A 15,625-nucleotide genomic window follows, 5' to 3' on the forward strand; every position below is an offset into this window, starting at 1 on the left:
GTCAGAGGGAGAAGAGGCACCCCTCCTCTGTGGGCAGATGCATCCAGTAGACTCTGGAATCCATCTTTGCCTCTGTCCTCAGGGATCTTTCTCCATCAATTATCCTTGCATCTGTATCAGAGCCTCCGGTTTCCACTAGCTCCTTTCCCTTAGCACATAAACAGGTTTAATCATCTCTCACTTGGGTCAATTGTTTGGGAAGTAAATGCTAATGCTAAGTAAAGGCAGAATTTGGAAGTTGTAGTAATGGGAGAGCTGAGAGTCAAAGAAGATTTGTGTTTTATCATGGTCTATGATTCCATTTGCCCCAGGATCTCCAGGGCATTTCATTTCTTAAAATGTTGATGTTAGAAAGGAAATCATATAACAAAAAGTACATTAATTCAATGTTTAGACTAAGATTGTATATGTTCAATTCAGAAACGTTTGTTTCCACTTAAGCCTAGCTTTGCCACTTGAAAAAAGACTGTTCAGTACAATTGAATATTTCACTACAGTGATGGATAACGCAGGAGGGGAATATTTCATGGAAAAATCAGAGCAAATTTGAAATCAAGTGCTTTAACTAGAGACTAACATTTTTTTGTACTTTCTAATTTGTTGCGCGATCACATTAAAGATTTAGAAAGACTGCCCATAACTGTGAAATCTATAAAATTTTATTGTTCAAAAAATTATATTGTCTATTTTAAGACAATTATTTCATGAAAATCAAAGGATAGCTATAGAGAAAATAAATATAAAATTTTTCTTCACAGTTAGGAAACTACTTCTATTTTTGCTAAACTCTAAAAATAAAAGCAGTTTTAAAGATGTAACATTAACTTTGAATTGTGATTACGTGTTTTGTGGATTTTTCATAACTATATTGCAAGGATATATTCTCAGCTACCAAAAATGTGCATATAGTTCTTTGATCTCACTGGCAGGAAAAATGGTAGCAAGCCAAATAGTGTCATCTATTACTAGCAGGGGAGTGGGAATAGATTGAAGTTGGATATAAGGCAGAGACATACATTCAAGTAAGTATAGACACCACACACACTCTGAATAGTTACTTTGCTGATCAAGATTTTGCTTATCTGTGTGTTTTGAGTATCCTTAGATTAATAATCCCATTATATAGCTGTGACATTGTGGTCACAAAAGCTTCACTACCCAAAAATTGATTTTGAAGTTGAGAGTATATTGCTACCAGTTGATTAAAATGTTTACATTTGACTAGTTTTGTGGCTAGTAAAACTAAATAAATATAAAACAAATATAAATGAATAAAGTAACGGGAAAATGCCACATAACCAATCACTAACTAATCTAACCGTCTTAAATTTATCTATATTTTCAGCCTGCTCAAAAGTCATTATGAATGACTCAGATAAACAAGGTCATGAGTTTACTACTCTAGTCAAACTAGTGCTTTTATTATCCTTAAAATTAAAGCCAATTGTTCTAGTGTTTTAAGATTTCTAAAATAATTCCATTATTATTTTCCCTAAGACTCAAGTTTGGATCAATATTTTTCCAAACTAAACAGTGAACTTTTTATTCCATTTTTATTAATCAATAAATTTTCCTTTTTAGATATTTTCTTGGTGGGCACATTTATGTTTGCATGTACTTTGTAGAGACTCAATTTATATGGGAATAATCTGGCTTTTTTATTTTTCAAAATAATTTCTGTGTATATGTCTCAAGATTAAAAACTATACACTATATGGAATCTCAACACATTAAACTACATTTCTTTTACTCCAGAAGTGTCAAACTATAATTTAAACCTTACACTTATTTCAGTACAGGTTCTAGGTGATGTACTCAAAAGATAAAAATTAAATGAGCCATTGAAAAACTCTGAGTGTGGAGTGATAACATCACTCATCTGCAGACAGATTTTTAAACCAAAGTTTTGGTGATCTTTTGGAAGAGACCATGAAGAGCTATGCAATGTTGTTAAAATTTAAAACAAGAAAGAAATTAGCACACTTGATTTTCTTTCCTGTTTACCTTCACCACTGCTAGATTCCATTTTTAAATATTATAAAATATGTGGACTATGGTGAGCAAGTAAGTCAAAGAAATATGGTAGTCGGGGTTCTCGGGTGGCTTAGCTGGTTAAGCATCTACCTTCTCAGGTCATGATCCCAGGGTCCTGAGATGGAGCTCCGCATTGCATAGGCTCCCTGCTCAGTGAGGACCCTGCTGCTCCCTCTCCCTCTGCTGCTCCCCCTACTTGTGCTTGCTCTCTCCTCTCTCTGTCAAATATATACATAAAATATTTTTAAAAAGAACAAGAAATATGATAGTCCTCATTTGGTGACTGCCTTCACCAAAAAGTGTGTTACTCATGGCCTGAGGGTGATCCTTTATTCCTCTTGCTCCAATTCTATCAGCTAATTACTCAATAATCTCTCCAGCATGCTCTCTTTGTCACCTACATCACTATGCCCTTGTTCAAACCCTCTTCTCTCCCACCTAGCTGATGGGCATCCCCCCGAGGGTGCTCTGTCTTTAGTCTCCTCCCCCCTCTCTGCACAGTGCTGTCTGAGTGAGCTTTCAAGAAGGCTAATGTGTTCATACCTTTCCTCTACTGAAAAATCCTTCAATGGCTTTCCATAGCTTTTGAGAAAAATGTGAGCTTTTGTAATAGTTGTAGTTCACCACATGAGCCATGCTTTCACATTCTGCCCCTCGTACCTTTGGCTGCCATATTCCTTCAACTTCTCTTTGGTCCTCTCTCCTCTACCCATTCCATCACTCAGAGCTCAATGTGGGCTTATGTCCCCTTCTTTTAATTCTCTAAAGCACCCCTATGACAGCACTTCTTTCATAGAGTTTACCAACAGTACTATAATTGTCTGGTTACTTCTTTCTTCATACTAAATGTCTTTTGTAGTGCACAGTGGCTGGGATATGGTAATTGTTGAGTGAATTCTTTTGTATTCATTCATTAATTCATCCACTTCAGAGTTTTCTAGGACCCATTGAGTGTCAGGCAACATTCTTGGTGTTGAGGAAACCACAATGAACAAAATAAACAAAAATGCATGCCCTCCTAGACTTCATATTCTAATGAATGGAGAAAGTAAACAAATGAGTAAAACAAAAAGTATGTCAGGTGGTAAGTGCTACAGCAAATGGGAATAAGGATTGGAAAAAGTAGATGGGGTAGTATTTTAAAGTGAGAGTGGTCAGGAGGTCAGTGAAGGCCTCAGTGATAAAGTGGCTCTTGGACAGAGCTCTGAAAGATCAGTCAGAGGCATGCATATAGAAGGGAGAAGAATGTTCCAGGCAAGGGAACAGCAAGTACAAAGGCAAGAGATGGGTACATGTTAGTGTGTTTCAAAAACATCAAAGAGGCTATAGGTAGGTAGTTGAGGGGGGATATGGTTAGGGAAGGAAGATGGTATTTGTGTGGACTTACAGATTTTTGTAAGCACAACAGTGTTTACTTTGAGGATGATAAAAATTATAGGAATAAATACATACATATAAATAAATCAAGGTTGTTCTTGTATTACATACAACACTGTCTCAAGATGGGAATGAGAAGATTTTTCACCCTTGTGTTTACTTGAGTCATTCTAACACTACTGGAATATTCTAATAGCCTCTAGAATACTTCTAAGTGCGAAAATAAGTGCAGGAATTCAGTTCATGGCTTCTATATTAAAACAGCCAAGCAAAAATCTTCTTAGTTACACAGTCTCATTACTATGGAAAGTGTTGTGCATGTAGATGTAGGTCCAAGGTCTCTAATGCACTTCAGAAAGCCATTATGTAAACCATAGCTAGAATTATCAACCCAAATTAATCTTCAAAGCACACAGTTAAGAAATGGATGCTTCTACAACCATTATGCATTAGCTGCACTTTCCAGTTTGTAAAAATTTTTTTTAAAAAGCATTTTTAATTAAAAAGTTCTTTTCAATTAAAGAAAAAAGCTTGAAAGATCATGGAATGGAAATAGAATGGAAAAAAATTAATGAATTCTTCTGACACCACCAATGTTAGTACAAATTTGATTGAGGTATTAATTACTTAAACAGGATACAGAGTTTCTAAATGATGTGCTTTACATTGCCTCTTGGGAGGTGTTTTAAGGCAAGTTCTGGTTGCCTGCTATTAGGAAATGATGTTCTGTGTGAGCAGGGGGCGGACACAGTTCCTGTTCTGTCCCTGATGGCTAACAGTAAAATTTGAAGCTCTGAAAGCTGTTGGTCATTTCTGGATACAAGAATATACAACCAGCTTCTGTAATAAAAAACACAGGGAACAAAAAAGAGGTGGTCCATCTGTGAAGGGGAGGATAAAAGCTCAAAACTATTAAGCCATTTAAAATTTGCTCCCTTTTTAAATTAAGAATATTTCCATGGTTTAATAAAAGTTAGGCAAAATGAAGAAAATATGTTAAAGCCTGGTTCTGTAGGGAAGAATGATAACACATATAATCTAACTTTTGGAGTCATAAAATATTAGTACCAGAATTTCTTAGGGACATGGTGTAACAGACTTTAGTTGTAACTTTTTCAAAGATATTAACCCGGTGAAATGTATGGTAAGATCAGAAAATACATTAACTTGGTTTATAAACAGAGGAAATTTGAAATAAATAATGAAAATTTGCCTTACTTAAGAAGAATTCATTTAAGATATACTTATATAAAATTCCATATTCTACTTGGATGTTTGATGAGGGAAGGTCAAGAAATATAAACTCTAGCCACTATTATATGTATGTCTGGAGTATAATTCAAGTAATGTTTTACAAGATTCAGATTTCATAGCTTAAGTGTGTGGAAATGCCAAACTAGGCACTATTGGGAAATGTTTAGAATATAAGAGAGTGTGCTGAAATGTTTTCAGGGTAAAAGTCAATGATTTAGTTGAACTGGGTAGGAAGGAATACAGCATAAACAAGAATGAGCAGGATAGTGCTGAGATGGGAGAGCCTCATATCTTGTTTTGAGTCTTTCATGGACTCTGTCTTCAGTCACATTTAATCATTTATATTTTCCCAAGCAGTCTCCTATTAGTCTTCACGTGAAGGTCCTAATAATTCTTTGAGGCTCAGAAGTCATAACTCACTTCCTTTGTGAGCCTTCTCCAATGCACCCAGACAGAACTGGTTTTTGTCCTCTGTGTTTCTTTAGCACATTTTAGCTGGTTATGTTTTAATATATTCACTTATTTATAAAATCTACTTGACTAGGTAGCAAGTTCGTTAGGTCACATATTTTACGTCCTCCGTACCTAGTTAGTGCCTAGCAAATAAATATTGACTAAATTGAAACAACGAATTAATGAATATAAAATTATTAAATTCTATCTACTGGGTTTCCTCCATAGTTTACTAATTAAACCATCATACATCTGTTATTGGAAAGGGTTCCTAGATTTGAGAGAGTGATTCCTCTTTAAGTATCTAGGAGTTTAGTGTCAATAATATCACTTTATAATTTCTTTATTTGAAGTGGTTCTCTTTTTTCTTAGACTTTATGTATGTATGTATGTATGTATGTATTTATGAGAGACAGGGAGAGAAAGAGAAAGATAGCATGGGGGATGGGGTAGTGAGAGAAGGAGAGGGACAAGCAGACTCTGTGCCGAGCATGGAGCCTGATCTGGGGCTTGATCCATGCTGAGATCCTGACCTGGGTGGAAACCAAGAGTTGGATGCTTAACCTCCTGAGCCACCCAGGCACCCCTGAAGTAGTTCTTCAAAAACAGGTCTACTTTAGAGACTATCAGTAGGATGTCATGTCATGGTATTAATTAACAAATATTTGACAAGGAATAAAGTTTTAAATGCAGTAATTTTTTAAATTTATTTTTTATATTTTTGAGTTTTTTTTTTTAAAAGAATAAATTCTTTCTGACTTCTGTATATCAAGTGGTAAGTTTTTGGAGGAAAAAAAAAAGGATGAGTCATCCATTGCTATTTCTCAAGATTATGAAGCTATGACCTCTGTAAGAAAGGTCTCTTAAAGCTCAGGAAATTAAAGAAGTAATCCATTTTTTCACTACTTATCAAAATCAGGACCCAAGACTAAATATGGAGTATTAACTGCCACCTCAGATTAAAGACAAGTCTAGGTATTTGAGAATCTATGTTCTGATTAGGTCCCAAAACAGAGACTCTATCACCTCTCACCAGATATCCAGAGCTGAAATTAGCTCATTCCATTCCTTCTAAATATTTAATAAATTGTTTCTTGTTGCTGAACTCAAAATGGAAATGACCCGGAAAGAAAGAAAAATTAACAGGCTTCCTCTGCCCTCTGTGATTAAGCACACTTCCCTAGCGTACCATAAAGGAAACAAATTTATGGTTCACGAAGGCCTATCACTGTACACTACACTCAGTAAAAAATATTTCTATTGAGTAAAGGATAAGTGCTTTTCCTATTTTAAATCAACAATGCTGAGAAACACTAGCTGCTACAATTTAAATAACCCATGATCAGCAGAAGAAGGACATAAATTTAGGATTATAATATATACTCATCTACTATTCAGGTCTACTTTCCACCTATACCAGCACTGTCCATCAGAGCTTTCTAGAATGTTGGAAGTGGTCTATTTTGCTCTATCCAGTATGGTAGCCACTAACCACAAGTGGCCATGGAACATTGGAAGTATGGCTAGCACAATTGTTAGGAATTGGATTTAAACTTTATTTAATTTAAATTAATTTTAATTTAAATAGCCACATGTGGCTAGTGGCTATTATATTAGAAAATGCAAATCTAGATTTTGTAAAACACATAAGACTTCAATCAGGTGAACTGAATTCCACCTAGTTCTGCCACTGATTGCTTTGTGACCTTGGTCAAGTCATTTAACTGCTCTGATGTTGTTTCTTTATTTGTGAAGTGATAAACTAGATGATTCCCAATATTTCTTCTAAATCTTTAACACTCTGCTTTAAAAATAGCCACATATTGTGGCTAGAAATTGATACAATTACTTTTCCATTATCCTGGTGAAAAATCAGCCTCTTAATTACACCACTCATATACTCCAAATAATCTATAATACACAAATGAATTTATGAAAATGCAGGAGACCAAACAGTTTTGTAGTAATTCTATTGGATTTATCCTGCCTCTTCCCACTCTTGGTGTGCAATGACATCTATTAGAAGAAAAATATAAAGCTGATTCCTTTGTATTAATATCTGATTTATTGATTCATTGATTTGTATAATTCAGTCATTCTATAATTCAGTCATTCTGTTTATGCAAAATAAATACCAAGCACAATTATTGTATGATATGGTAAATGCTGTGGAGGAAAGAAGACAGCTTCTAACTTAGCTTAGTGTGAAGGGGAATGAGTATGTGAGTGTGCGTGAAGTTTTCTCAAAGAAGGTGAACAAAGCAGAAGTCTATTTTTTAAAGAGTCCATTCAGACAAATAGACTGTTCTGCCCTTAGCCCTGGGCCAGAAGGCTCTTGTGTTAGGGCTATGCCTACTCTAAAGCATGGGCTGCACTTCTCGTGTATAGCCGACCCCTTGACCGCAGACTCTGCTTTGGGCAATAAGGACCCTGGAATTCTCTGCCCCAATGACTGGAGCTCACTTCAGGAATTCTGAGTTGCCTATACCTCAGGTCTATTTTTCCAAAAGTGAACCACACCACTGGTATGCACAACAATGAACTGGTAGAGGAAGTAAAGAGGTGGGTATTTTGAGGCCCGTGGACGTACTTTGATCTTTGAACATTCCAGAATGTCTACAGTCTCATAAAGTTGAAGGATGAGATAGGTGTGGGAGGGAAAGGGAGCAGGCCAGGGCTAGAGGCTGGGACTGGGTTATAGCTCTCTGCTTGCTGCCACACTCTGGCTTAGATCTCCAAGGAGCACAACAATTTTGCATTTGCACTTTCCAAGTCACTATGAGGACATACCTGTGAAGGTCATAAGACAGAACATATCTTATTTGCCAATTTATTAGTTTGGCTTATGCCTTTTAAATATTTCAACACATTGTCTAATATGATATAGCTTACTAGACTTAATTGGAACCAGGGTAAGATAGTTAAAAATAGAGCTGATGTACATCCTAGAGATTGTTAAGAACAAAATGAAATAAAGAATACAGACAGTAATCTATTCAGCCTTGTAGACTGTCTTTTCATACTTCTGTTACTTGATTGTGTTCTTTAACCACTACTGAAAATGCTCCCTTAAAAGCTGACTTTTTGTTTCTGAGACACTGAGCCAGCTTTTAAGAAATGTTAAACATCACGCTCTACTACCACAACAAGGTGACTTTTCAACACTTCTGTAGACATCCACACACCTGAGAATCCAAAGTGAGTTCCTCAGTCAGGCAACTGGACAGGGCAGTGGGACAGCACCAGGAGAAGAAGGCATTATTTGTCTACTTTCTCTTGGTCCATTTGGAAAACCAAACATTATAGGCTCTGGACAAAAGCACCAAGGAGATGGGAAGGACTCTGCTGTTGTGGCATTCACTTGTACTTCATGGACAATCAATTAAGTGAGGATAATAAAGCATTAGAATGGTTGCTAAGGCATCCCAGCAGGCAATGTGGACAACTTTAGTAAATGCAGTTTTATTGAACAAGATTCAATTGTTAATATCTAGTATAATAGCTAAATATCCCAGGATGATTTTGGCCATTTTTGTTATTTGTGATTTGAAGGTTTGGGGTTTTGCTTTCTCTGCCAGGATTAAAATCACAAAGAGAAGCCTGCTGTTTTTTCCCATGTCTGCCATCCTGCTGATCAAGACAGTTGGCAGAGCAAAGTACAATTAAGTAAAATGATGAGTTTTAGATGTGGGATAGCAATGCATTATAACTAAATATATTTAAAGTAGACCTTCACATATTAGTTATTTCAATTTTATTTTAAATGAAGCGGAAGCAATGATTGATGCTTATGTTATTAGCTAACATTAAATGCATTATATTCACTTGACCTTAATGTAATAAATGTGTTTGCAGGTAAAATTAAAATAAATTGAAAATATCTATAACCTGTTCAGACATAAGTCCAAATTTTACTTTAAGGAACAGTAACAGCAGAATTTTTTCTGAGTTTTGAAAAAAAATCTCTGACACCACTAGGGCCTGGTGAATGATATTTTAAGTACTCTTATAACTCAGAAAGAGATAAATGGATATGCTATGGAGTTTGCACATATTCAGGAGGAGAGTAAGGGATGAAGGGATTCAGAGTAGAGAGAGTGATTTGGTCTACAAAGCCTTAGATGTAAACACTTTGGGCCAAGAAATAATTTCTAGGAAACTGGGATGAGTTGGCATATGAATTGATATTTATAAAACATCTATCTTTTATGCTTTTGAGAGCTTCTATTACATTTGCCAAAGAAAGAAATAGTAAGAATATCAAAAGAAAAGCTAACTTCAAAAATACTATTCCAACAACTATTTAAACCTCTGAAGAACTTGAAAAATAAAGATCAGTTGCACTAGGGTTCAGAATGTTAACGCTTTCAATTGTGGTCAGTCCTTACTTTGATTCTTGGGTCTAGTTTTATGACTTAGAGCGTCTCTCTTCTTATTTAAATGGAGTCCAATTTATTTTAGCTCAAGATTATGTCTTTTAAAATCTCATCCTGAACTTCTCAGAAAACCCAAAGGTCATGTTTACAGAATAGATGCACAGCAGGATTAAATAAATGTGGAACTGCTTGAGCTGCAGGCCTTCTTTTTTATTCTATCAGAGATGCTGTTAATCTTCAGATGATTATTTTTGCAATATAAAATATATACCCTGGATTATGAAAACTAATTCTCCACCTGACACACTCATAAACAGTTTTGTAAGAGCTAATTTTAGAGCATTCCCAGCTTTTTCATTTCATCATAAGAGACATTTTACACTTTAAAAAATTCTCCAGTGCCTCTCAAAACCCTCTTATAAGCAAACACTCCTCCACAATACACACCAATAAATGCAATACACACCAATAAATGCAGTTTTGCATACTGTGGAAAAGAGAAGAGCCATGCTGTTTATTAGCTTTTCTTGCTTTAACTAGTGGATGATAAGAGGATTGTCATGAAAAATTGATAATGTAAGATGATAAGGCCAAAAAATAAAAAATAAAAAAGAGAGAGACAACAGCAAATTGGACCAAAGATATAAATTGCACTATCAATCACAGTATTTGATAGATTGAAATTTAACTGAGAGCCATAATCACACTGTTCTTGGCCTTTACATTTCACAAAGTGGCCTTTCTGTATGCTAAGTTATGTCAGCAGGGATTCATCTTAACAGTAATACTTCTTGTTTATGGAACTCTCTGTAGTTCATAAAACATTTTCATATTATTACTATTTCACTTGCTTCACACTATAACCCAGTGAGATAGATGAATTAGGAATTACTGCCTATATGTTATAGCTTAGTAAAAAAGATCAGAGTATAGTCATACTCCTAGGCAGTTTTGTGGTCAGAACTACTGATGCAATGTACTTTTCTCCCCACCAGACTTCAACTCAAAACACACAGAAGCACAAGAGTGCATGTGCACACACACACACACACACACACACATAATATTTAAAAGAAAAAAAATTTCCAAAGAAATTTTCCTCCTATGAAAACTGCTATTATTTTTCGAGAATCCTCTTCTTTCTTTGAAATGGTTTAAAATACATAGGTACTATTTAAGTTAACAAATATAACTAGTGTTTTTGAAAATGATAGTTTTTTAAATCATGGAAATATTTCACTTTAAGCAAATATAAGATATAAAAATTCAGTTTGCTGGGAAGAGGAATTAGAGGATTATACTGCTTTACAAAAAGACTCTGAATGGGATTGCTTTAAATAGCAAAATTCCCCAGAACATTTAAGATATGTTGATTTATGAAAATCTGATTCATACAGAACTTTACAGGAATACATCTGTTATATAAATCCGTGTTCACCTGTAATTTACTCTAGGGGGAACAACTGAGTGATAATAATAATAACACACTCATATACTTCTTCGTTATATATTTTAAAGTGCTTTCCCCTAATTTATTGCATTTGTCTTTGGCAACCTTATAAGGGAGGCAGAGAGGGCATTATTATCCTTTCTTTACAGATGAGAAATTGAGAGGTTAAGTGACTTGCCCAGGGTCAGACAGACTATTCATTCATTTACTGCCATTTGAGTGATGTAGTTTTAACGGGTTAGTCAAGGAAGTAAGGTTCTTCCTCCTAATTTTTTTAAGCAGCTGTGAAGGCTATTAAAACAGAGGTGGATGATCTCACAAATATAATGTTGAACGAAAGAAGCCAGACACAAAAGTGTACATACTGTATGATTCTATTAATATAAAATGCAAATGCAGGCAGAATTAATCTGTGGTGGCAGAAGTCAGAATGGTGGTGAACTTAGGGAAGAGGCAGATGGTGACTGGAGGGGAAAGGGGGGTTTCTGGGATATGCTAATATTTTACTTCTTGCTCCAGTTTGTGGTTCCATAGTTATGCTCACTGTGAAAAGTCATTAAGATGTATACTTGTGATTTGTTTACTTTTCTTTAAATATATTATGGAGGTTTTCTTTTAAAAAAGAGTTTTATATCTTTAAAAACAATACAGCACTTTAGAAGATCATTACATTACACATATCCTTTGAATGTTTGTGATTTCAATTAAGTTTCTTAGCTGCATTCTAGAAAAGAGCATATGAACTAAATCAGAAGAGCTTAAAGATAAGTAAAAGTTTATAAACACACACACACACACACACACACACACACAAAACATCCAGGATCATCTTCACCTGAAAAGTTGCTATATGAAATGAGAAATCAAAGCAAACTGAGATAATCACATAATTCATTTAGGACCAGTGAAACATTTATATTTAATGACATTAAGTTAGGAATTGTAGAGACATAACATTAAATTGTGATTCACGTGGTATATTCTAGAGTATATGCGTGAATTTAAGGAAGATAAGATTTTAATTTCCTAAAAATCCACTTTATTTTAAAATTCGGTTTACTAGGATTCTGCATTGGGCATCAAGGTAGAAAGCCAATGTCAATGATAAAAATCTGAGGAGAACGCACATACCTGGGGGCAAACATGGGCTCCTATGAATACCAAATAGCTTTCAATGTAAGAATGTTTGGGAGAACTGTTTTGACCATCATCTAGGACAGAAATTACAGCTGCACTCAGTTGCTTAATGCAGTTTCAAAATTTATATTGTAGTTTCTTTTTTTTTTTTTTTTTTTTTTTAATTTTTGTTTATTTATGATAGTCAGAGAGAGAGAGAGGCAGAGACACAGGCAGAGGGAGAAGCAGGCTCCATGCACCGGGAGCCTGACGTGGGATTCGATCCCGGGTCTCCAGGATCGCGCCCTGGGCCAAAGGCAGGCGCCAAACCGCTGCGCCACCCAGGGATCCCTATATTGTAGTTTCCTAAGAATCCTTCACTCCATGTGACCCTGTTACCCTGAGAACTAATGCTGCACTTGTACCCCAAATTACCACTGATGACATGTGTTTTATTTATTTTCACATACTATCTTTTTTGTTGTTTTTCTTTCATTTTATTTTCTTTTAAGAGAATCCATTATAGTACCCGCACCTTCAAGTCATCTGAATCAAGTCTCTTTCTTGATATCATAGGTTGGGAACAAAAAATTTCCAAGTGGTTGGGGGGAATCAGACTCTATTTCAGGGTACTTTCCTTTCACCAGTGATGTTTCAAAGCCAACTCCACCAAGGCTAGGACTATGGCTTGGTGAGTTTCTCCCCAGGAGAGCTGTTGAAAGACATCCTGTTCAGGGAGTAGCCTTTAACCTTCAACCCATTCACACATTTGTTTTAATTCCTGACCAACTGCTGTATTCCTGTGTGTTAGTTGCACTAGGACCTAGCTAATTAATTTTTAAAAATAAATGTTAGACCCTAAACACCTGTAAGCTGCGTGCTGCAAATTGTGTATAAGGTACACAATCAAACTTATTGTGATCACTGCACCCAGGACAAGTGTAAAACATAGCTGTCCTCTGGAATCTAGGTTATTAGAATGTCAGCCCGTGTTCCCCAATATTATTCATGTCATAAAATAGGTCAGAAATGTGGCTCCAGAGATAGGAAGGAAGAGACAAGAAGAGGCAGTTGAAGGAATTCTACTCTTCAAGGCTCAGCAAGCTGCCTCAACTTCTCTCTCACTGGCAAAGGATAAACAAATAATGAGGAATGGGACATGCATGTCTACGGGCAAGTTCATGTGGAAACATTTCATGATCTTTTTTAATGACAGGGATCAAGAAGGCAAAACTGTTTCCTTCTGGGTGGACCCATTCAACAACAAAAACTTCTTGGATCCCTGTGGAATGCTCACTATATTAATTCACAATTAGTCACATTCCTTTGAATGTGATTTTTGAAAACTTTGAAAACTCATTCCTTTGAAACTCATTCCTATTAAGCTAATATGCATATCTCTGAATTTAGCATTTGAATAAAGCAAATTCTATCTTTTGACCTTCCTCATTTCTCCCAACTAAAATCTCCCACTTTTTCCTCTGGGTTAGTTCTGTGGATGTGTTGTCCTGTGACCTTTATCATATAATAGGCCACATTCCTTTTTCACTTTTACTGATTTACACTCTTTTTGTTAAAGGTCATACGATGATACATTTGTTACACATAATCTGGACCACAGTTTCGAATAATTTGGACTTCCATTATTTATAGTACAGAAAAAGAAATTGAGATACTTGCCATCAAGCCTTGCTCTCCTGGTTTCCCTGGTTCACCCTTTAAAAAAAATAGTGATAGTTTTTATTAATGCTATAAACATTAAAAAGCAATTTCAACCTTTCTTTTTTCTTTTTCATAATACCCACTGGGGTGCATGAATGTCAAATATACTTTTCAGGCTAAGTAGAGAAATGCAAACATAATGCAATGAAAAGAGAGCCAAGTTCTTTCTTCAAATTCACTTTATAAACATTTTAGGATTTAATAAAATGAGTCTAGATTATAGCAGAGACTTAAGAATTATGCCAAGAATGTGTTCTAAATAAAACTAGTAGGAGTGATTATATCGTAAGTCAATAAATGGTTCTAGAAAATTTAATTGTTATTTCAGTAACATCTCATTTATTATGTTCTGTTTATAATGACAAAGATGATGACCTGGGCCTCCTTATGAGAACTCAGAACTTCCATATACAGGACAGAGAGACAACTACTCTTAGTACAGAAATTAAATAATAAAATGAGCTAAGATTGATTTTGAATTTTGGTTTTCCAGGATTAATGAGGGCAGAAGTAACATGTTTAAAATTAACAGTATACATTAAAATACACAGAATTCTGTGCTATATCATACCACTGTCATAGTTTTCTAATACCCAGATTCATACAAAATTCCTTATAATGTTGTCATATTATTATATTGTTAGTCATTGGCAACAGACATTTTTTAGAAAAACCATTCTTGTAATGTCGATATCTACAGAAATTGTTGGACTTTAAAAATAAGTATTTCTGTTTGTTATAAAACATTTTTCTAGTGCTTACAATGGTATATAAAAATTAACTTCAGGACTATAAATCTGGTTCAATTTCTCTATGGAATTAAAAAAAAAAAACCTGTTCATACTTTTGTGTAAAAATCTCTATTTTTTACTCTGATGACTAAGTTATATTTATTTAAAGGATGACATACTTTTAAATTATTTACAGGTTGTCATCATACCTTACTTTTATCTAATTTCTTGAAAATAATCTATACCTTGAATTTTCTGTAGAGTATACCCAATGAACGGACTGATTTTGTACCATCAGAATGGTTTTAACTGTTCTTCCTAGTTGAGGAAACATTCATTGTATCTTCCTTGGCAACCAGCAATTATTTGGGGAGCTTTAAATATCCCTAAAGGTGCGCTGTCTCTATTGTTTGGGATATCATCCCAAGAAAAAGTGAAACCTTCGAAGACAGTTTCAAGATGAAACCACTACCTTTGATGGTTCAGTGAAAGCCTTCCTAAGCGACCAACAAATCATAGGTTGAAAGTCAATCTCTCATTTCATATGACAAATTTACAGCCATTTTCAAGAAAGGGAAATGGAGTTTACAAGAAAGTTGTCTCAGGAAAGTCAGAAAAGAGTACCCTATAGTCTTACAAAGAGAATGACTCTGAAAAATATAATGGATATAAAATATACATGAATATATGGATATATGAATGAAATATATCAAAGCATTGATTATTTTTTAATTTTTTATTCTTTAATTTAAAAAACATTCTACTTTGTTGGATATTTTCATTATTTTGTGCTATGAAAACACTCATGAAAATAAGTCAAAGCAATAGATAAATCAATTAATTCATCAGTAAATTGGAATTTCAAGTCCTAGGGCCAGAGTATAAAAGTAAATTTAGTGTCTTATACTTCTGTATTATGGACATTTAATCCATCTTAATAACTAAGTACTGAGATCTAAGTATTGAGATTGTTTTTAAATCATTTCTATTAACAAGCTTCACATATAAAGGACAAATGATACTCAAACCATACTGTTTTATTAGCAATTTTTTTTTCTTTTTTTGGTCAATTTATTTATAAGGGAGTAAACTTTAAAAAGATTAACCTCTTT

At 34.7% G+C, this 15,625-nt stretch overlaps 1 protein-coding gene across 1 annotated transcript in view; it reads right to left on the reverse strand.

The window, feature by feature from the left end:
- COL25A1 (collagen type XXV alpha 1 chain) overlaps positions 1–15,625 on the reverse strand; it is a 444,869-nt gene that overhangs the window by 106,498 nt on the left and 322,746 nt on the right. The window contains exon 10 of the mRNA XM_041759382.1: positions 13,741–13,776. Coding sequence (XP_041615316.1) covers positions 13,741–13,776 — 36 coding nt within the window. The remainder of the gene's footprint in view (positions 1–13,740; positions 13,777–15,625) is intronic.

Source organism: Vulpes lagopus, chromosome 6 (assembly GCF_018345385.1).
Source record: "Vulpes lagopus strain Blue_001 chromosome 6, ASM1834538v1, whole genome shotgun sequence".
In the NCBI taxonomy this organism is placed as follows: Eukaryota; Metazoa; Chordata; class Mammalia; order Carnivora; family Canidae; genus Vulpes; species Vulpes lagopus.